Raw genomic sequence first — 23,217 nt, 5'->3', positions numbered from 1 at the left:
GGTTAGCATAATTTCTTTTCCCTTCTTAGATAAAATTGAGGAATTGTGTGATCTATAAATCAAACTCTGAAATGTGTTACAAGATAACCAACCATGCATTGGATAACATATTTGGTGAATAGACTAAGCCCGACATATTGTCTAAACCCGGTGAATCGACTAAGCCCACCGTATTAACTAAGTGCAAGCTGTCTTCCTGAGAGTGGAAAGTCAATGTTTTGGTTTTAATCTTTTGTTAAGATACTTAGTTAGGAACAAACTAAGTTGATAATGACCAGCGCGTAGTTAGGGGGCTGGCATGGGCCCCAACCCCCCTAAAATAGAAAATTTCATTTTAGGCCTTTGAAATTTTTAAAAATTTTAAATTAGTAAAGGTAAAATTATACTTTGGCCCCCCTAAAATTATAAAAATTTAATTTAATCTTTTATAAATTATAAAAATATAAACTATAAAAAATTAAAATTTCATTCGGCTCTCCCTAACAAAATTTTCTGGCTTTGCCCCTGCTAATGACTTGATATGTTAGGTGCTGATTTGATTTCAGAATCAATTTATACACAAGTTAAGTTTCCCTATTTCCAAGAATTTAGTTGGATTAGTTGAGTTATTTTGGAAAACAAACTAAGTTGGCTTTCCTTTTTTAATTTAGTTGTTAGAATTGAAAATGAATCGAGCTTGAATGAATAAATTTCTGTTCATGTTTATTTATTTATTTTTAAGTTTGTTCGTGTTCAATTTATGTTAGTTAAAAATTACAAATTTTTATTCATGTTCATTTTTAAAATTATGTGTGTTTATATTCATTTGTTTAATGTTTACGAACATGTTTATTTAACTTAATCGAACATGTTCATGAACATATAATTAAACATGTTCACGAACATTGTTAATGAATAGTAAATAGACAAACAAACAAACGATAAATACATACACATATATGATTTTAATATTTTTATAAGAAAATATTAATAATAAATAAACGAATCATAAACGGGCTTATAAATGAGTTTGTTTGTGAACATAAACGAACCGAACACACCTCTGTTCATGTTTGTTCGTTTATTAAACGAACATAAAAAATTTGTTCGTACTCGTTTATTTAGTTTAGTAAACGAACATAAACGAACATTATATGAATAGTTTATCGAACGTTTTATTCATTTACACTCCTAGCAGTTTGCTACAGTTTTCAAAAAATTAAAATTAAAATATTTATTTTATAAATAATTTAATTAATATTAAATAGATTATAAAAGATATTGTATATGAAATTAATTAGAGATGAGATTGTATGTGGATGTATGTATAATAAAATTTTATATACCTAAAATTGATGATATGGCTTTATTTTATTAGTGTCTAAAATTTAAGGATTTTAAAACGATCTCAATATAATTTTTAGTATTTAATTCAGGTTTTATAATTGATTTAATAAAACTTCATAATTATTTAACAACATTAACAATTAACTTGAATCAAATCAACTCTTAAACTTGAATCAAATCACATTTATTGAACTATATTTAACAATTAAACTCAAAATTAAACAAATTTACAATTAACAAAAAAATTCTATTAATAAAATCACGAAAAATTTAAATATTATCATATTAGCAATTAACTTTTATTAAATCAATCATAAAACTTGAATTAAATACTAAAAGTTAACATTGTTACCTTTGGATACTAAAATATATAACTTTTGTCAAATATAGGTACCACGTTTAAAACAATTATCAAATTAAAGTACCAAAAATATATTGAGCCTTTAAATAAATATTAGTTTTAAAAATTTAAAACAATTTTTAATTAAATAAATATAAAACTACTTAAATTTAATACAATATATAAATTTTTTCATTTTAAATACTTGTATATATATATATATATAAATTTAAAACAGTTTTGAAAAATATTTTATTGAAAACATATTTATAAATATAAATAATTTTATTGAAGTCAATCCTTAATTATTAATAATTGAAAACATCCCTTTGGAAGGCTGTTGGAGCTTTCAATTATTGCTTTTCTATATTTGTTTTTGATGAATTATTATGAAGTTGTGAGTTTCTACCCAACAAGCTCATCTTACTCTTTATTTTTTGATTGGATATGTATATATAATTGAGGCTCCTTTATCTTAGGAAGTAGACCCAACATGCTGATTTTTATAATATACCAACTTTACACCAACTATCTCTAAATTAAAGTAAGAAATTGCCTGTCTTCCCACCAGGAAATCAAGTCAATGATTTTCACATCTACAAACGTTTTCATCATATTCACTATCATCTTTTTATTATTTTATATGTATTTTTGGCATCGTCTGAACTTCCAACAGTTTCTCTGTTCCCCCCTCCCCCATATTCTGAATCTTTCATATAACTCCATAAGCATCTTTGATTTATTCCTTGCTTCCATTTCCAGAAATTATTCAATCACTCTTCTAAAATCAAAACCAGGCATGGGTAATATCTTCTCAATCTCACTTTCACTCGATACTATCATTACCCGTTGCTGGGATTGTGCTACTGGACAGGCAAGTTATATATGCAACCTCGAAGATAACCTCCATGCTTTACAAACTGAACTAGCAGAACTGAAGGAGCTCAGGAGTGATCTGATGAGAAGGGTTAAAATTGCTGAAGACGAGCAGCAACTTAAGCGGCTAGGCCAAGTTGAGGGTTGGCTTCAGAGGGCTGAAACTCTGATAACCGATGCTGATCAATTAATTCAGGAAAGTCCTCAGCATGTTGAAAAGTTATGTATGGGAGGTTGTTGTTCCAGCCAGCCCAGGTCCACCCATAGGTTCGGGAAGCAAATCACCAGAATACTCCGAAAGGTGAAATACCTGAAGGGGAAAGGAGATTTCAGTGATGTGGCCAGCAAGCCACCACTTCCTTCATCAACTGAAAGACCTAGTGAGCCAACTGTGGGTTTAGAGTCCTATTTGAAAAAGGTCTGGAGCTGTCTTCAAAAGGAACAAGTGGGAATTATTGGCATATATGGCGTAGGAGGGGTTGGCAAGACAACCCTCCTTAGCCAAATCAATAACAAATTCCATGATACTACCCATGATTACCATGTCATTTGGGCAGTTGCATCGCAAGATCGGCCAATTGAGAAAGTCCAGGATGAGATTGCCAAAAGAGTAGGCCTTTCCAATGAAGGTTGGAAATCTAAGAGCCTTGATGAGAAAGCTGGAGACATACGAAGCATATTACATAAAAAGAAGTTTGCATTGTTGTTGGATGATATATGGGAATGGTTTGATCTCACAAGAGCTGGGATACCTATTCCAACACAAGAAAATGGCTCTAAAGTCATTTTCACAACTCGTCGTCTTGATGTGTGCTGTCAAATGCAACCGAACATGGCTAATAATATCAGAGTGGAATGTTTACCATCAGGAGAAGCTTTGAAACTGTTCGAGGAGAAGGTTGGGTCAGAAACCCTTCATATGCATCCAGATATTCACAAGTTAGCTGAAGCGGTGGCTGAAGAGTGTGCAGGACTACCTCTCGCTCTCATTACAATTGGGCGAGCCATGGCATCCAAGAAAACCCCTCAAGAATGGGAATATGCTATTGAAGTTTTAAGGAAATCAGCAGCCTCTGTGTTGCCAGGGGTAGGGAAAGAGATGTATCCCAAGTTAAAATTCAGTTATGACTGTTTACCTGATGAAAGGTTCAGATCTTGTTTCTTGTATTGTTCTTTATATCCAGAAGATCATCCCATCGAAAAAGACCAATTAATACATTGTTGGATCGGGGAAGGACTTTTGGACGAGCATACCAATTTGAGCAGTGCCAGAAACCAGGGACATTTCATTATAGGTTCTCTTATTGACGCATGCTTATTGGAGAATATACGAGGTAATTACTATGTAAAGATGCACGATGTGGCTCGCGACATGGCTTTGTGGATTGTTTGTGAATTTGAGGTGGAGAAGTTTTTTGTAAAATCAGGTGTTCAGTTAAAGGAACTACCGGAAGCTGAAAAGTGGGAAGAGGTAACAAGAATGTCGCTGATGGGTAATCAAATTGAAAATCTAGCTGAGATATTGGAATGTCCCAATCTCCAAACTTTGTTTCTTGGCAGCAATGATTTGAAGGTAATCGTGTATGATTTCTTTAATTCTATGCCGATGCTAAGGGTTCTCGACTTGTCCCACAATATGAATTTGAAAGAATTGCCGGTAGGAATTGCAAATTTGGTTTCATTAGAACATCTCAATTTGTCATGGACAGGAATACGAAAGTTGCCAGTAGAATTGAAGACCTTAGCAAAGCTGAAATATTTGAATTTGGAGCTCACAATCGATCTGAGAATGATCCCACAACAACTGATATCCAATTTCTCTAAGTTGCAAGTACTGAAAATGTTGGCTTGTAATTATGGATGTTCATTGGTTTTGGAGGAAATGGAGCATTTGAAATATTTGAATGTGTTGACCATTACTTTTAGAAGCGCTTCAGAGTTGGAAAAAGCTTTGGGGTTCAAAAAGTTCTTTAGCTGTGTCATTGAACGTCTAATGCTTGAAGATTTCAACGATTCAAGATCATTGAATATTTTGGCTTTGGCAAATATGCAGCATCTATATAGTTTAGGACTTCTGCGCTGTATGAATCTAGAAGAAGTGAAGATCGAAAGTAACAAAATCGAAGGTGTAGGATTCTTCCATAGCCTTCGATTTGTATACCTTTCCAAGTGCGATCAATTGAGGGATGCGAACTGGATAATTATTGCTCCACATTTGGAAGATTTAGTGATAATTAATTGCAAAAGTTTAGAAGAAATTATTAGTGAAGAAAAATTTGGTGAAGTCACTAAGTCGAAGGCAAATACAAACTTATTTTCCAAGCTCAAGATTTTGCATCTAATTTGTTTGCCTAAAATGAAGACAATATGCTCACATGCTCTACCTTTACCTCGGCTGAAGGAAATTAGAATTAAAAGATGTGCAATGTTGAAGAAGCTCCCTCTAAACTCCAATAGTGCAAAAGGACAAAGGGTCGTCATTAAAGGAGAGGAGGAGTGGTGGAAAGAGGTAGAATGGGAGGATGAATCCACTCGACTTGCTTTTCTCCCCTCTTTCAAACCTCATGTAATCTAAGAAATGTTGGATATTAATTTAGGCTTAAAGCCCTGATTGTATCATAGCATACCTTACTGTAAATTCTATTTTGCCAAGTCCCTAAATTACATGCAGCTTGATTTTTGTATTAACACAATGACTTATTTATTTACATAAAATAAAATGTTATGTTAAAAAATTAAAATTTGATGTATAACTCTCAGCACATCAGATATTTTATCGGGTTAAAAAGTTTTTATTACTACTGATTAAGTCTTAACTCAATTGTTACGGTTATTGGGACAACAATAAGAGGATATAAGTTTGAGTATACTTAAACATCTATTATCCTTTAATTTACGGGTTTAGGAGACTATAGGTTATAGTAGGAATTCTTGAAAAGAAGAGTGTGGAATATGATATGCCAAGTTGTAACAAACACTACTACATTTGCATACCACAACCTTGGCTATTATTGCACAAAGCCACAAACCATGAGAAGGAGTTGGAAAAAAAAAAAGAAAAGCTTTGCATTTCCTGGTATTCAGACAGTAATGAAAACTGTCCCTGAAATCCATTTGAACAAAACTTTAACCCCACAATTAGGATCAGCAATTACTTATGGTTTGATAATATTATACCGTACTGAAATGTCTCATTTTTTACATCTATTTGTCTTACCTACTTCCTTTTTATTTTGAATCTACACACCGGCTTCCAAGGTTGCCAACCAGATGACTGCAAAGGACTTGAAATCGTTGTGTCTTGTAACTCAACCATGTGAAATTTCACCTGAATAAGATAAAATAAAGGAATTGTCAATGATATTCACATCTATCAGTAGATAACATAATTTCTTTCCCCTTCTTCAGACCACATGCCATAAGTCAGAATCATGAGTGACCATCTTCATGCACATAATTGCCAATGGTGAAGCAGTATGTTCCAGACAGATTGTGACAGTTTCAAATATAGTCAAGGAAGAGTAATTGGACTATTTTACTCATTTGACCCAAAAAAATAATATTTATAAAAATAATTCTGGTTCAAAAAATTCACTCATGTAACTTGAAATGAACAGTAAAATTAGGTTATGAGAAATAGATGATTGGCACCACTAATTTTCTCTATTAAAAAAATAATTTTTAGAGTTTTAAACAATAAATGACTGACACCATGTATTTTTTTTCAAAAATTTTTTTTGGGATGTTGGCATCCTGATGGCCGGCACCCCTTTATTTGATTAAAAAAATATTTTTGGGGAATGTGATGCCAGTCATTTTTGTAAATATTAATTTTTTTTTAGATTATATGAGTAAAATAGCCGAGTAATTGCCTATGATAAACAGTGTTATCTGGTGGCATGGTTCACTGATTTTTCTTTCCGTAAGGTTTTGGAAATGATGGAGAAGAACGCATGGTTTATCATTAAACACATGGTCTTGAATTTAGTTGCCTTCATCTTCCAATGCTGTCTCTTTTGTTTCCTTTTCTGATCATTGTTTAAGTGGCAATAATGGTGCTTGTATGAATGCTACTGATTCAGTCCTATCAATAAGTGAGAAAAGTTTTTTTTGGAACTCTAGCTTTCATTGGATAACAAAAAGTCCAAGGCTGTAGGTGCTTTAGTTCTTTATTTCTCTTTACATTCGTAGAGCACGGATTTCATTTGCTGATGAATTGCTAGGAAGGTGGCAGAGTAATGTTCAATGTTACTACCTAACATCTTACACATGCTGCTATTAGTATTCCTTTTTTCTTTTTTTGATGGGATCTTAGTTCTCCTCAATAATGCAAGTTGTCAATGAGGGGGGTGGTTTCCACACAAAAGACAAGAATTTCCTTTCATCTGTCATAAATATCAGCATGCCAGACTTTGTTGAAAATTACCAATCATGCTGTTGATATGTTTTTGTTAAAGTGCATGCTACCATAATTTTGTTGAGTGCATACAAACTGAATGCATGCTGCAGCATTTGTGCATGTTGCAGCAATAAATTTTCTATTTTAGTTGCAATGTAATTTAGTTTAGTTGAAAATGAATTTAATTGTTGATGTTTTGATGGATTTAGGTGATGATTGAGCTAATAAGTTAGTTTATTCATGTGTACAAGCAATGTTTTAATAGTTTCAATATTGATTAGTGGGATTAGTTGAATATTTGATGATGTATTTTGATTATAAATATATTATTTTCATGTTGAATGAGTAAACATATCAGTTATGTAAAGCAGATTACTTATTGCACGTTTGTGAGCAAATAAATTATATCAAGCTTTTTACTCTTTGTTTTCTTCTTTTGTTGCTGTCAAAACCCCAACAGACTTACTGTCAACCCATAATGCCCTGCCCAAAGCTACCAACGAAAGTGGAACCCTTGAAAGAGAAAGAGCGATGTAGGTCCAACCTGTGAGTTCCTTTATTGGATTATTTTAAATACTTGTTCATATAGTTTTTTTTTTAGAATTTAAAACAGTTTTGAAAAAAAAATATTTTTATTGAAAGCATATTATAAATATAAATAATTTTAAAAATTAAAAATATAGTATTTTAATTATTATTGTTAATATTTTTAAATTTTATACATTTTAATTAACAAGTTGTAATATATTTTAAACCTTTGTAAACATTTCTGTAAATTTTAAAGAATTTCAAAAGAATAATTGAAATTAATTTTTAATTGTGCAAGATTTAGTAAGAAACTAAAATTTAAATTAATTAAAGTAAAATATATAAAAGGAATTTAAAATTAATTAAAATATCAAAATAAATAATAATTCTTTATATAAGGATATTTGAAAGAGCCATCAATTTGACTTTCATATATGAGAATTATATATAATTCCTTTGTTAAAAACATTAAACTAATTTAATTAATTATATTTTAGTAATAAATTAAATTATTTTAACTGCACACGAAAATGCCTTACAATGGGTTTTTTACTAAAAAAATATAAAAAAATTAAAAAATTCGAAAATAATACACCTAAAAAATTAAACACGAAAATGGTATGGTCAGGGTGGTCACGCCACTCTGACAGGCGGCACCACCCTGACGTGATGGTGAGCAGTAACCTCCAACAGTAAAAAAAAATTGAAAAAGAAAAAAATCGAAAAAAAAAAAAAAATAGGTCATGTTGGTGCCAGAGGCGGCACCGGTGTTGCCTCTGGCGAGGCGGTACTAGTGTATATTTTTATATTAATTTAATAAATAACCTGATTTTGACACTTTCTTTTTTTTTTTATTTTCGTATCTTATTTTTAAAATATATTATATTAAGTATTTTATTTCTTCATATTATTTTAGTACATAATGTTTCAAATGTATTATTTAAGTGTTTTTTATATTTTTTAATAAATACCCTTATTTTAGCACTTTATTCATATTTTTTAGTATATTATTTTTAAAATATATTATTTTCGTATTTTATTTTTTATATTGTTTTAGCAAAAATGTTTCAAATGTATTATGTAAGTGTTTCTTTTACATTAATTTAATAAATGTATTATTTTTGCTAAAATCGGGTTATTTATTAAATATATTATTTTCGTATTTTATTTAAGAAGAAAGTGCCAAAATCGGGGTTATTTATTAAATTAATATAAAAGAAACACTTAAATAATACATTTGAAACATTTTTCGCTAAAACAATATAAAAATAAAATAAGAAAATAATATATTTTAAAAATAATATACGAAAAAAATATGAATAAAGTGCTAAAATCGGGGTTATTTATTAAAAAAATAAAAAACTTAAATAATACATTTGAAACATTATGTACTAAAATAATATGAAGAAATAAAATACTAATATAATATATTTTAAAAATAAGATACTGAAAATAAAAAATACGAAAAAAGTGCCAAAATCAAGATTATTTATTAAATTAATATAAAAAATACACTAGTGCTGCCTCTGGCACCAACATGACCCATTTTTTATTTTTTTTTCATTTTCAGTATTTTTTTTCTTTTTCAATTTTTTTTTACTGTTGGAGGTTACTGTTCATCGTCACGTCAGGGTGGTGCCGCCTGTTAGAGTGGCGTGACCACCCTGAACATACCATTTTCGTATTTAATTTTTTAGGTGTATTATTTTCAAATTTTTTAATTTTTTTTATATTTTTTTAGTAAAAAAACCCCCTTACAATGAATGGACCCATTGTGTCAATAAACAAAAGAAGTGAGATAAGAGAGAATCGTATGCGTTGCAAGTCAATGGTAAACTTCCAACAGTTTGTCACTGTTTACCTGCGAATTTTCTCTCTCTCTCTGTTTTTGTTTACTAAAATATTCTCACTCTTTCATATAACTCCATAAGCATCTTTCATCTATTCCTTGCTTCTATTTCCTGAAATTGTTCAACTCACTCTTCTAAAATCAAAACCAGGTATGGGTAATATTTTCTCAATCTCACTTTCACTCGATACCATCATTACCCGTTGCTGGGATTGTGCTGCTGGACAGGTAAGTTATATATGCAACCTCGAAGATAACCTCCATGCTTTACAAGCTGAAGTGGAAGAATTGAAGGCGATCAGGAGTGATCTGTTGAGAAGGGTTAAAATTGCTGAAGACGACCAGCAACTTAAGCCGCTAGATCAAGTCGAGGGTTGGCTTCAGAGGGCTGAAACTCTGATAAACGATGCTGGTCAACTAATTCTGGAAAGCCGTCAACAAATTAATAAGTTATGTATAGGAGGTTGTTGCTCCACTCATCCTAGGTCCAGCATCAAGTTCGGGAAGCAAATTGCCAAAAAACTCCAAGAGGCGAAAGACCAGAAGGAGAAAGAAAAAGATTTCAGTGATGTGGCCAGCAAGCCTCCACTTCCTTCATCAACTGAAAGACCTAGTGAGCCAACTGTGGGTTTAGAGTTCTATTTGAACAAGGTCTGGAGCTGTCTTAAAGAGAAACAAGTGGGAATTATTGGCATATTTGGCTTAGGAGGGGTTGGCAAGACAACCCTCCTAAACCAAATCAATAACAAATTCCATGATACTACCCATGATTACCTTGTAATTTGGGCAGTTGCATCGCAAGATCGGCCAATTGAAAAAGTCCAGGATGAGATTGCCAAAAGAGTAGGCCTTTCCAATGAAGGTTGGAAATCTAAGAGCCGTGATGAGAAAGCTGGAGACATACGCAGCATATTACATAAAAAGAAGTTTGCATTTTTGTTGGATGATATATGGGAATGGTTTGATCTCACAGGAGCTGGGGTACCTCTTCCAACACAAGATAATGGCTCTAAAGTCATTTTCACAACTCGTCGTCTTGACGTGTGCTGTCAAATGCAACCGAACATGGCTAATAATATCAAAGTGGAATGTTTACCACCAGGAGAAGCTTTGAAACTGTTCGAGGAGAAGGTTGGGTCAGAAACCCTTCAAATGCATCCAGATATTCGCAAGTTAGCTGAAGCGGTGGTTGAACAGTGTGCAGGACTGCCTCTCGCTCTCATTACGATTGGGCGAGCCATGGCATCCAAGAAGACCCCTCCAGAATGGGAATATGCTATTAAAGTTTTGAGGCAATCAGCAGCTTCTGTGTTGCCAGGGGTAGGGAAAGAGATGTATCCAAAGTTAAAATTCAGTTATGACAGTTTAACTAGTGAAAGAGTCAAATCTTGTTTCTTGTATTGTTCTTTATATCCAGAAGATCATCCCATCCAAATAGATGAACTAATACATTGTTGGATCAGGGAAGGATTTATGGACAAGCATACCGATTTAAGCACTGCCAGAAACCAGGGACATTTCATTATAGGTTCTCTTATTGAGGCATGCTTATTGGAGAAAGTACGTTTTAGTCGTGTAAGGATGCACGATGTGGTCCGCGACATGGCTTTGTGGATTGTTGGTGAATTTGAGAAGGAGAAATTTTTAGTAAAATCAGGTGTTCAGTTAAAGGAACTACCGGAAGCTGAAAAGTGGGAAGAGATAACAAGAATGTCGCTGATGGATAACAAAATTGAAAATCTAACTGAGATATTGGAATGTCCCAATCTCCAAACTTTGTTTCTTGGCAGGAATGATTTGAAGGTAATCATGGATGTTTTCTTTAATTCTATGCCGATGCTAAGGGTTCTAGACTTGTCCGACAATATGAATTTGGAAGAATTGCCGGTAGGAATTGCAAAGTTGGTTTCATTAGAACATCTCAATCTGTCATTCACAAAAATAACAAAGTTGCCGGTCGAACTGAAGGCCCTGGAAAAGCTGAAATATTTGAATCTAGAGTGGACACGGGATCTAGAAATGATCCCACAACAACTTATATCCAGTTTCTCTAAGTTGCAAGTACTGAAAATGATGAGATGTGGCTATGGATGTTCATTGCTTTTGGAGGAACTGGAGCATTTAAAATATTTGAATGTGTTGACTCTTACTTTTAGAAGCGCTTCAGAGTTGGAAAAAGCTTCGAGGTTCAACAAGTTCTTTAGCTGTGCCATTGAACATGTAAGCCTTCTAGATTTCATAGATTCAAGGTCATTGAATATTTTGGCTTTAGCAAATCTGCAGAACCTATATTCTATAAAATGTACGAGTTGTATGGATCTGAAAGAAGTGAAGATCGCAAGCAACATAGTTGAAGGTGCAAGATACTTCCATAGCCTTCGATATGTAGGCCTAACCTATTGCAAACAAATGAGGGATGTGAGTTGGGTAATTTTTGCTCCACATTTGGAAAAACTACTTATACGTGATTGTAACAGTTTAGAAGAAATTATTAGTAAGGAAAAACTTGATGAAGTCACTGAGTCGAAGGCAAATAAAAACTTATTTTCTAGGCTCGAGGAGTTGGATCTATGTCGTCTGCCTAAAATGAAGACAATATGCTACCGTGCTCTGCCTTTCCCACAGCTGAAGAAAATATCAATTGTAAAATGCCCAATGCTGAAGAAACTCCCACTAAACTCCAATAGTGCAAAAGGACAGAGGTTCATCATTGAAGGAGAGAAGGAGTGGTGGAAAGATGTAGAATGGGAGGATGAATCCACTCAAACTGCTTTTCTCCCCTCTTTCAAACCTCAGTAATCTGTGAAATGTTGGATATTAATTAAGGCTTAAAGCCATTATTGTATCATAGCATACCTCACTGTAAGTTCTATTTTGCATATCTTTAAATTACATGTAATTTATAATAAAATGTTTGAATTTGAGAGTATATCATGTTGGTTTTCTCTATTTTTGTTTCTCCCAAAGAGCAGAGCTCAAATATTACCTTACTTCATTATGATGGTTCTGCTTTAAACTTATCTTTTCGAAAGGAGCTGATGCATTTATGGAAGGACTTGAAGTCTTTGTGTCTTGTTGTATAATTCGATCATGTGAAATTTCACCTGAGTAAGATAAAACAAAGGAATTGTCTCATCTATAAATCAAACTCGAAATGATATTCACATCTACCAGTAGATAACATAATTTCTTTCCCCTTCTCGAGACCACATGCATAAGTCAGAAACATAACCATCGTAGTTACCTTTGGTAACAGGTTCCTCTGTCAATCAAGTAGACTGCATTTCTAATATAAAGACTTCAGGCTTCATTTATCAATAAGTTAGAAGGATTATCAAAGAAAGGCTAAAAGACAAAGAAGGCATACAAAGATTTAATCACGTACAGCAAACTGATTAGTTAAATCCTGATTCTTATATTTATTGGACATCTCTTCAATTGGTTCTTTGCCTTTGGACTGCTGTTGTTGTTTCCTTCACTCAGACTCATACACCTATTTCATAAGTGACACATTCAACATACATTTGTATTAACAGATGAAAAGCACCAAGTCCCAACATTACCTCTCAATATCTTCGACCATGATCAAGATAACTGTAACCACCATATTTTTTTCTATGAAAACCAGCTTTAGTCCGTCCATCTTCATCACCAACACTTTCAGCAGCTTTACTCAACTCATCTTCAGCTGAAGTTCTTCTTTCTCAAGTTCTTCCAACCTTGACATTATACTGCCATGCTCTGCCTTTTCCACAGCCGAAGGAAATATCAATTGTAGAATGCCCAATGCTGAAGAAGCTCCCACTAAACTCCGATACTGCAAAAGGACAAACGCTCATCATTTTAGAAGATGAATAGTAGTGGAAAAATGTAGAATGAGAAGATGAATCCACTCAAATTGCTTTTCTCCTTTTTTTCATACCTCTGTAAACTACAAATGCTGTCTATTTTGTTGTCAAATAACGATAGTTATTCAAATAACAAGTAGGATTTTATTGTCATATATGTATCATTAAACATATGGTCTTAGGTTTTGTGGCCTTCGTCTTCCAATGCTGTCTCTTGTGTTTCCTTTTCTGATCATTGTTTAAGTGGCAATAATGGCGCTTGTATGAATGCTACTGATTCAGTCCTATCAGTAAGTGAGAAAAGCCTTTTTTGGAACTCTAGCTCCCATTTGGATAACAAAAATGTCCAAGGCTGTAGGTGCTTTAGTTCTTTACTTCTCTTTACATTCCTAGAACAGGGATTTCATTTGCTGATGAATTGCTAGGAAGGTGGCAGAGTAATGTTAGATGTTACTGCCTAACATCTTACACATGCTGCTATTAGTATTCCTTTTTCTTTTTTTTTGATGGGATCTTAGTCCTCCTCAATAATGCAAGTTGCCAATGAGGGGAGTGGTTTCCACACAAAAGACAAGAATTTCCTGTCATCTGTCATAACACCTCAGCATGCCAAATTGGAATTCAGACTTTAGAATAAAATTCAGGTTCTAAAATTGCAGATTCACTGGTTGATTGCAAGTTGCCAATGAGGGGAATGGTTTCCACACAAAAGACAAATCCTTTTATCTGTCATAAATATCAGCACCCATAATGCCCTGCCCAAAGCTACCAAAGAAAGTGGAACCCTTGAAAGAGAAAGAGAGATGTAGGTCCAACATGTGAATTCCTTTATTGGATCATTCTACTAAAATAATCATTCTATTAATAAAATCATAAAACTTCAAACTTTATAATATTATAACTTTTAGTTATCAAAATATATAACTTTTTTGAAATACAGGTATCACATTAAAAAAATTTATCAAACTTAAATATTAAATGATATATTAAGCATTTCAATAAACAAACTTTGTAAACATTTATGTAAAATTTTAAACATCTTTGATTATTTTATATTTTAATTATTATTTGGTACCAAAATACATGTGAACTTCCAACAGTTTGTCTTTGTTTACCTGCGAATTTTCTTTCTCTCTGTTTTTCTTTACCAAAATACTGTTTAGTGCCGCAACTGGTATATCTTGGAGTGTAGGGATGGGTGGGTTGATTATATTCCCATATGAAGTGTATGGTTGGACGGAGATGGAATGTAGAGGCTAGTTGAGTAGGATTTCCTGATTGCATATCTGTACCGTTACTGTTACTGAGATAGGCTTAGGCCCAACCTATTATTGATATTGTAATGGGCTAGGGCCCTAACTGAAACTGAATCGTTATTGAAATGGGCTTAGGCCCAGATTGTATATGCTTTCTGTCTGGTTGTGTTATATGGGATTACACACTGAGTTTTAGTAAACTCACCCTCCTGTTTTAATTGTATAAGTAATTCCCAGACATGGGCGGATCGGTGCAATGGAGGACTCAGCGGTGGCCACACGACCTGTCTAATTTTAAAACAGTATTTTATGATTTCGATTTAATTTTTGGGTATTTTACTGTAATAATGGCCTCTTTGAATTTCTATTTTTAATTTAGGATTTTTATTTGTTTTGGTTTATAACTGCTAGCAGTAGGAAAAGACACGGGCTTTCAAAAAGATAAATATTTTATCAAAGATACCACGAATATGCAACCTGTTTTAAGAGCTTTCGCAATAAATGACGTTTTAAAAATTAAAAACGTTCTAATGTGAATAACTTTTTGACAATGACTCACATTTTGAAAATGAACGACACGTCTTAAAATCATCATTAAGATCACACAAAGAGGTTAAATAGAAAAAGAATTTTCATCGATATCACACTTTACGAAAAACACTTCAATGTGATATCGCCAGATTCGGCCATAACGTCTAGGCCAGGTTTGGGGTGTTACAACAATACCTGTGATGAAGTTGTATTTGGTAAAATTTTTTTCAACTTTTGAACCTGTGAAAGCCAGCATAGGTAATTAGTAAATTATAAGAAAAGTTAACACTGTAATTTTTGGTACTAAAATCACTAGAAAAAATCAAATACTAAATGATATATTAAGTCTTTAAATAAATATTAGCTTTAAAATTTTAGAAACAAAATTTTTAATTAAATAAAATATAAAACCACTTACATTTAATACAATATATAATTATTTTTATTATTTTAAATACTTGTTTATATAGTTTTTTTAGTTTAAAACAGTTTTGGAAAAAACTATTTTTCTGAAAAATATTTATAAATATAAATCATTTTAAAATATTTAAAAATATAGTATTTTATTTATAATTGTTAATAATTTTAAATCTTCCTACATTTTTAATCAACAAATTGTGATATATTTTTAGCATATTTTTAATCAACAAATTATGCCCATTTATCTTAAATTTTAAAGAAGTAATTTAACTATGTTCTAAATAGATAACGTGTTAAGTAAAATATGAATATTGAAATTAGGATATGCAATTAGTTATGGTTTAATCATATTATATAATATTGTAACATGAAGCTTATGAGTGAAAATCCTCATATCTTTTTTATTTTGTCTATAGTGCTCAACTTACCTCCTCTGCATTTTGAATCTAGACACCTGCTTTGAAGGTTGAGAACCAGATGACTGCAGAGGGCATTAATTTTGCAATAAGTTGGTGGCTATACTACTTAATAACTACATACTCACAAAGATGTGTAAGCACAATTTTTTATATGTGTTCCATGTCTTTAATTGGATTATGATAACCCCTGAAACAATTTCTGAATTCTTCCATTGGCATATATGGTCATGAATTCAGTTACCTTGATCTTCCAGTGTTTTCTGTTTTTTGCTGATGTTTTTTTAAGTGGCAATGATAGTGCTTGTGAATATCTCATACATGAATGCTGTGGGAAGCTAATGCAGGGCAAAGCAAGTTGTGAGTTTCTACCCAACATGCTCATCTTAGTCTTTCTTTTCTGATGGAATCTTAATAATTGAGGTTCCTTTATCTTTGTTGAAGTGGAAGCCTTTAAAGAAAGAGGTAGCTCACAACTTGCCTGATTTTTATATTAAACAAACTTTACACCTACTATGATTAATTAAAATATGTTGTATTAATGTTGCTCAAGTTGTCAAATAGAATAAGAAATTGCATATGGTATCCACTGCACACAAAATATGCCTTACAATGGACCGATTGTGTTAAAACCAAATAAAGTGGGATAAAAGAGAGCTGTGTGCAATGCAAGTCTTCCCACCAAGTCAATGATTTTACACAATTTACTGTAATTATCATCATATTCACTATCTCTTTTTTTTTTTTTTTGGGTATCAAAATGCATGTGAACTTCCAACAGTTTGTCTTTGTTTTTCTCCCCTTTGTAGTGTCAAACTTTCATAGAACTCCATAAGCATCTTTGATTTATTCCTTGCTTCTATTTCCAGATTGTTGAACTCACTCTTCTACAATCAAAACCAGGTATGGGTAATATCTTCTCAATCTCACTTTCACTCGATCCCATCATTACCCGTTGCTTGGATTGTGCGACTGGACAGGCAAGTTATATATGCAACCTCGAAGATAACCTGCATGCTTTACAAGCTGAAGTAGCAGGACTGAAGGAGCTCAGGAGTGATCTGATGAGCAGGGTCAGAATTGCTGAAGATGAGCAGCAGCTTAAGCGGCTAAACCAAGTTGAGGGTTGGCTTTCGAGGGCTGAAACTCTGATAAACGATGCTGATCAATTGATTGTCCAAAGTCCTCAGCATGTTGAAAATCTATGTATGGGAGGTTGTTGCTCCACTCATCCTAGGTCCAGCATCAAGTTCGGGAAGAAAATTGCCAAAAAACTCCAAGAGGTGAAAGACCAGAAGGAGAATGGAGATTTCAGTGAGGTGGCCAGCAAGCCACCACTTCCTCCAGCAACTGAAAGACCTAGTCAGCCAACTGTGGGTTTAGAGTCCAATTTCAACAAGGTTTGGAGCTGTCTTCAAACGGAACAAGTGGGAATTATTGGCATATATGGCTTAGGAGGGGTTGGCAAGACAACCCTCCTAAACCAAATCAATAACAAATTCCATGATACTACCCATGATTACCATGTCATTTGGGCAGTTGCATCACAAGATCGGCCAATTGAGAGAGTCCAGGATCAAATTGCCGAAAGAATAGGCCTTTCTAATGAAGGTTGGAAATCTAAGAGCCTTGATGAGAAAGCTGAAGGCATCTTCAAGGTATTATGTAAAAGGAAGTTTGCATTGTTGTTGGATGATATATGGGAATGGTTTGATCTCACAAGAGTTGGGGTACCTCTTCCAACACAAGAAAATGGCTCTAAAGTCATTTTCACAACTCGTCGTCTTGACGTGTGCTGTCAAATGCAACCGAACATGGATAATAATATCAGAGTGCAATGTTTACCACCAGGAGAAGCTTTCAAACTGTTCGAGGAGAAGGTTGGCGTCAGAAACCCTTCAAATGCATCCAGATTTTCGCAAGTTAGCTGAAGCGGTGGTTCAAGAATGTGCAGGACTACCTCTCGCTCTCGTTACAATTGGGCGAGCCATGGCATCCAAGAAGAGCCCTCCAGAATGGGAATATGCTATTGAAGTTTTAAGGCAATCAGCAGCCTCTGTGTTCCCAGGGGTAGGGAAAGAGATGTATCCCAAGTTAAAATTCAGTTATGACTGTTTAACGAGTGAAAGAGTCAAATCTTGTTTCTTGTATTGTTCTTTATATCCAGAAGATTATAGCATCCCAAAAGAGGAACTAGTAGATTGTTGGATCGGGGAAGGACTTTTGGACAAGCATACCAATTTGAGCAGTGCCAGAAACCAGGGACTTTTCATTATAGGTTCTCTTATTGACGTAGGCTTATTGGAGAAAGAAGGTAATCTCTTTGTAAAGATGCACGATGTGATTCGTGACATGACTTTGTGGATTGCTGGTGAATCTGAGAAGGAGAAGTTTTTTGTAAAATCAGGTGTTCAGTTAAAGGAACAACCGAAAGCTAAAAAGTGGGAAGAGGTAACAAGAATGTCGCTGATGGAGAATCAAATTGAAAATCTAACTGAGATATTGGAATGTCCCAATCTCCAAACTTTGTTTCTTAGGAGTAATCATTTGAAGGTAATCATCAATGATTTCTTTAATTTCATGCCGATGCTAAGGGTTCTGGACTTGTCTAGAAATATGAATTTGGAAGAATTGCCGGTAGGAATTGCAAAGTTGGTTTCACTAGAACATCTCAATTTGTCACGGACAGGAATAAAAAAGTTGCCAGTCGAATTGAAGGCCCTAGCAAAGCTGAAATATTTGAATTTGGAGAAAACAAGCAGGCTGAGTATGATCCCTCAACAACTGATATCCAGTTTCTCCAAGTTGCAAGTACTGAAAATGGTGGGTTGTGGTTATAGATGTTCGTTGGTTTTCGAGGAAATGGAGCATTTAAAATATTTGAATGTGGTAACCATTACTTTTAGAAGCGCTTCAGAGTTGGAAAATGCTTCGAGGTTCAACAAGTTCTTAAGCTTTACCTTTGAATATGTAAGCCTTGAAGATTTCATGGATTCAAGATCATTGAATATGTTGGCTTTAGCAAATGTGCCACATCTACAGAGTTTAGCATTTTCTTTTTGTATGTATCTGGAAGAAGTGAAGATTGAAAGCAACATAATTGAAAGTGTGGGACGCTTCCATAGCCTTCAATTTGTAAGCCTATGTTATTGCACTCGATTGAAGGATGTGAGTTGGATAATTTTTGCTCCAAATTTGTTAGGACTATTTATAATCAGCTGCCAAGGTTTAGAAGAAATTATCAACGAGGAAAAGCTTGATGAAGTCACTAAGTCCAAGGCAGATGGTAACTTATTTTCTAAACTTGAGGTTTTTTATCTAAAAGATTTGCCCGAAATGAAAACAATATACCGCCATGCTCTGCCTTTCCCGCAACTGGAGGAAATCAAAATTCTAGAATGCCCAGTGTTGAAGAAGCTCCCTTTAAACTCCAATAGTGCAAAAGGACAAAGGCTCGTCATTGGAGGAGAGGAGGGATGGTGGAAAGATGTAGAATGGGAGGATGAATCCACTCGAGTTGCTTTTCTCCCTTCTTTCAAACCTGAGGTGGAATGGTGGAAAGATGTAGAATGGGAGGATGAATCCAGTCGAATTGCTTTTCTCTCTTCTTTCAAACCTGGTCTATTCTAATAAATGTTGGACATTAATTAACGCCTAAAACCTTGATTGTATCATAATATACCTCATTGTAAGTTCTATTGTGTCTATCCCTAGATTACATGTAGCTTGGTTCTTTGTTTTACAGAGACTTTTTCTTTAGTATGATTTTGAAAATATATTATGTTAATGAATTTAAATTTGAAGTATAACTTTCAACCCATCATATCATTTTCTTTTAATTTTATAACTAAAATTTCCATAATTATAGTAAAATTAAAATTTTCTTATAAATGTTGTTTTAGTTTGTATTTCTGTATATTTAAATATGAAATTTTTATAGGAGAGAAAAATATGTTAAGTATAAATTCTGAATTTTAAAAATTTAAAATTTAAGTTTTAATAAGTTAATAAAATATAATTTATTTTCATTTATTATACATGTTATCAATAAAAAAACTTATTAGATACTAAATATTGAGAATTATATTATAATAAAATAACGGTCACATAATATAAATTTTAATATTTTATATTAAAACTCATTAATACAAATTATTAACATTTTAAAATTGTTTATGATTGTAGAATCTGAGATCATGCAAGTACAAATATTAACAATGATGTTTCAATGTGTTTCAATGTTGAAATATGGTTATATGATTAGATTAGGTGTTTCAAATTTAAATATATATAATAAAAAATTATTATTATACAAATTATTTACTGATTATTTTTTAATATTTTAATAATAAAAATTATTATTATATAAATTATTATTAAAAATTATTAAAACCAACTTAACCATTGTTTCGATATCGTATATGAGCTCAGCTTAATTTGTGAACATCTTTACTCAAACACGATTACTAAAAGTGAGATTATGTATATAAATTCTCTATAATTATAGACTCATAAACAAGTTATTGTAATTAATATTCAAATGGCAATCTTTGAATTTAATAAGTTACAGCAAACTGATTAGTTAAATGTTTGATGAGTATAGTTATTAGACATCTCCTTCTCCCACTTCCTTTGCATTTTGAATTTAGCCCCTCTTGTAACACTAAAATAACATTAACAGAGAAAGATTATGTATAGAGGTAAGAATACTATGCCTAATTTCAACTTGATTTTGTAATATTTCCATCAAATAATTTATGCGCCTTTATCATAGTGTTATAATTAAGAGTGTGTGTCCACTTCTGCAGATTCTCGTGGTGTGTTAATAATTTTGAGAAATACTAGGTACTAAGTGAGTATAAGTTGATGAAAAAGTGAAATCTTGTTTCGTGTATTGTTATTTATATCCAGAAAATGATCTCATTAAAAAAGATGCACTAATGTATTATAGGTAATCAGTATCAAAAATGTTATCACTATAATTTTTGGGTGTTATCACTATAATTTTTGGGTACTAAAATCATGAGAAAAATCGAATATTAAATGATATATTAGCTTTAAAATTTTAGAAACAAAATTTTTAATTAAATAAAATATAAAACCACTTAAATGAATACAATATACTACCATGCTCTGCCTTTCCCACGGCTGAAGAAAATATCAATTGTAAAATGCCCAATGCTGAAGAAATTCCCACTAAACTCCAATACTGCAAAAGGACAGAGGCTCATCATTAAAGGAGAGAATGGGTGGTGTAAAGACGTAGAATGGGAGGATGAATCCACTCGAACTGCTTTTCTCCCCTCTTTCAAACCTCTGTAATCTATGAAATGTTGGATATTAATTAAGGCTTAAAGCCATTATTGTATCATAGCATACCTCACTGTAAGTTCTATTTTGCATACCTTTAAATTACATGTAATTTATAATAAAATGTTTGATTTGAGAGTATATCATGTTGGTTTTCTCTATTTTTGCTTCTCCCAAAGAGCAGAGCTCAAATATTACCTTATTTCATTATGATGGTTCTGCTTCAAACTTACCTTTTCGAAAGGAGCTGATGCATTTATGGAACGACTTGAAGTCTTTGTGTCTTGTATAATTCGACCATGTGAAATTTCACCTGAGTAAGATAAAACAAAGGAATTGTCTCATCTATAAATCAAACTCGAAATGATATTCACATCTGTCAGTAGATAACATAATTTCTTTCCCCTTCGTCAGACCACATGCCATAAGTCAGAAACATAACCATCGTAGTTACCTTTGTTAACAGGTTCCTCTGTCAATCCTGTAGACTGCATTTCTAATATACAGACTTCAGGCTTCATTTATCAATAAGTTAGAAGGGTTATCAAAGAAAGGCTAAAAGACAAAGAAGGCATGCAAAGATTTAATCACTTACAGCAAACTGGTTAGTTAAATACTGATGCTTATATTTATTGGACATCTCTTCAATTGGTTCTTTGCCTTCGGACTGCTGTTGTTGTTTCCTTCACTCAGACTCATACACCTATTTCATAAGTGACACATTCAACATACAATTGTATTAGCTGGTAAAAAGCACCAAGTCCCAACATTACCTCTCAATATCTTCGACCATGATCAAGATAACTGTAACCTTCATGTTTTTTTCTATGAAAACCAGCTTTAGTCAGCTCATCTTCATCACCATCACTTTCAGCAGGTTTACTCAACTCATCTTCAGCTGAAGTTCTTCTTTCTCAAGTTCTTTCCAACCTTGACATTATACTGCCATGCTCTGCCTTTCCCACAGCTGAAGGAAATATCAATTGTAGAATGCCCAATGCTGAAGAAGCTCCCACTAAACTCCGATACTGAAAAAGGACAAACGCTCATCATTTTAGAAGATGAGTAGTGGTGGAAAAATGTAGAATGAGAAGATGAATCCACTCAAATTGCTTTTCTCCTTTTTTTCATACCTCTGTAAACTACAAATGCTGTCTATTTTGTTGTCAAATAACGATAGTTATTCAAATAACAAGTAGGATTTTAATGTCATATATGTATCATTAAACTTATGGTCTTGGATTTAGTTGCCTTCGTCTTCCAATGCTGTCTCTTGTGTTTCCTTTTCTGATCATTGTTTAAGTGGCAATAATGGTGCTTGTATGAATGCTAGTGATTAAGTGCTATCAGTAAGTGTGCAAAGCTTTTTTTGGAAGTCTAGCTTCCATTTGGATAACAAAAAAGTCCAAGGCTGTACTTCTCTTTACATTCCTAGAACAGGGATTTCATTTGCTGATGAATTGCTAGGAAGGTGGCAGAGTAATGTTAGATGTTACTACCTAACATCTTACACATGCTGCTATTAGTATTCCTTTTTCTTTTTTTTTTTCGATGGGATCTTAGTTCTCCTCAATAATGCAAGTTGCCAATGAGGGGAGTGGTTTCCACACAAAGGACAAGAATTTCCTTTCATCTGTCATAACTCTCAGCATGCCAAATTGGAATTCATACTTTAGAATAAAATTCAGGTTTTAAAATTGCAGATTCGCTGGTTGATTGCAAGTTGCCAATGAGGGGAATGGTTTGCAGACAAAAGACAAGATCCTTTTATCTGTCATAAAAATCAGCATGTCAAATTGGACATACTGTCCACCCATAATGCCCTGCCCAAAGCTACCAAAGAAAGTGGAACCCTTGAAAGAGAAAGAGAGATGTAGGTCCAACCTGTGAATTCCTTTATTGGATCATACCACTAAAAAAATATTCATACTATTAACAAAATCATAAAAACTTCAAACTTTATAATATTATAAAATTTAGGTATCAAAATATATAATTTTTTAAAATACAAGTACCACATTAAAAAAATTATCAAACGTAAATATCAAATGATATATTAAGCATTTTAATAAATATTAACCTTAAAATTTTAGAAATAAATTTTTTAATTAAATAAAA

At 32.9% G+C, this 23,217-nt stretch overlaps 3 protein-coding genes and 2 long non-coding RNA genes across 5 annotated transcripts in view; 3 read left to right on the top strand and 2 right to left on the bottom strand.

Moving 5' to 3' along the window:
- The first annotated feature begins 2,249 nt into the window (after positions 1 to 2,249).
- The window catches only part of LOC108483235 (probable disease resistance protein At1g61310), a 39,470-nt gene continuing 18,502 nt past the window's right edge, over positions 2,250 to 23,217 (top strand). The window contains exon 1 of the mRNA XM_053031836.1: positions 2,250 to 3,688. Within this exon, the coding sequence (XP_052887796.1) occupies positions 2,250 to 3,688 (1,439 nt within the window). The remainder of the gene's footprint in view (positions 3,689 to 23,217) is intronic.
- Positions 9,250 to 12,247, top strand: LOC108483389 (disease resistance protein SUMM2-like). Its single transcript, XM_017786764.2, has one exon. The coding sequence runs from the start codon at positions 9,472 to 9,474 to the stop codon at positions 12,115 to 12,117; it is 2,646 nt and encodes an 881-aa protein (XP_017642253.2). The 5' UTR covers positions 9,250 to 9,471; the 3' UTR covers positions 12,118 to 12,247.
- Positions 12,602 to 13,642, bottom strand: LOC108483391 (uncharacterized). The gene is made up of 2 exons (XR_008287142.1): positions 12,882 to 13,642; positions 12,602 to 12,811 (listed from the first exon to the last, which is right to left on the bottom strand). It is a non-coding gene; the product is annotated as an uncharacterized LOC108483391 (long non-coding RNA).
- On the top strand, positions 16,359 to 19,598 carry LOC108483388 (probable disease resistance protein At5g63020). The gene is given in 3 exon segments (XM_053031829.1): positions 16,359 to 17,660; positions 17,662 to 18,103; positions 18,197 to 19,598. Coding segments are annotated over 3 exon segments (2,631 nt in total). The 5' UTR covers positions 16,359 to 16,694; the 3' UTR covers positions 19,420 to 19,598.
- On the bottom strand, positions 20,823 to 21,727 carry LOC128296527 (uncharacterized). The gene is made up of 3 exons (XR_008287143.1): positions 21,695 to 21,727; positions 21,333 to 21,412; positions 20,823 to 20,998 (listed from the first exon to the last, which is right to left on the bottom strand). It is a non-coding gene; the product is annotated as an uncharacterized LOC128296527 (long non-coding RNA).

This window comes from Gossypium arboreum, chromosome 1 (assembly GCF_025698485.1).
Source record: "Gossypium arboreum isolate Shixiya-1 chromosome 1, ASM2569848v2, whole genome shotgun sequence".
Lineage (NCBI taxonomy): Eukaryota > Viridiplantae > Streptophyta > Magnoliopsida > Malvales > Malvaceae > Gossypium > Gossypium arboreum.
Note: the sequence above shows the minus strand (reverse complement) of the source record. Positions and strands in the feature narration are given on the sequence as shown.

Coding starts and splice junctions, on each gene's coding strand:
- LOC108483389 (XM_017786764.2), top strand. CDS start 9,472: ATGGGTAATATTTTCTCAATCTCACTTTCACTCGATACCATCATTACC.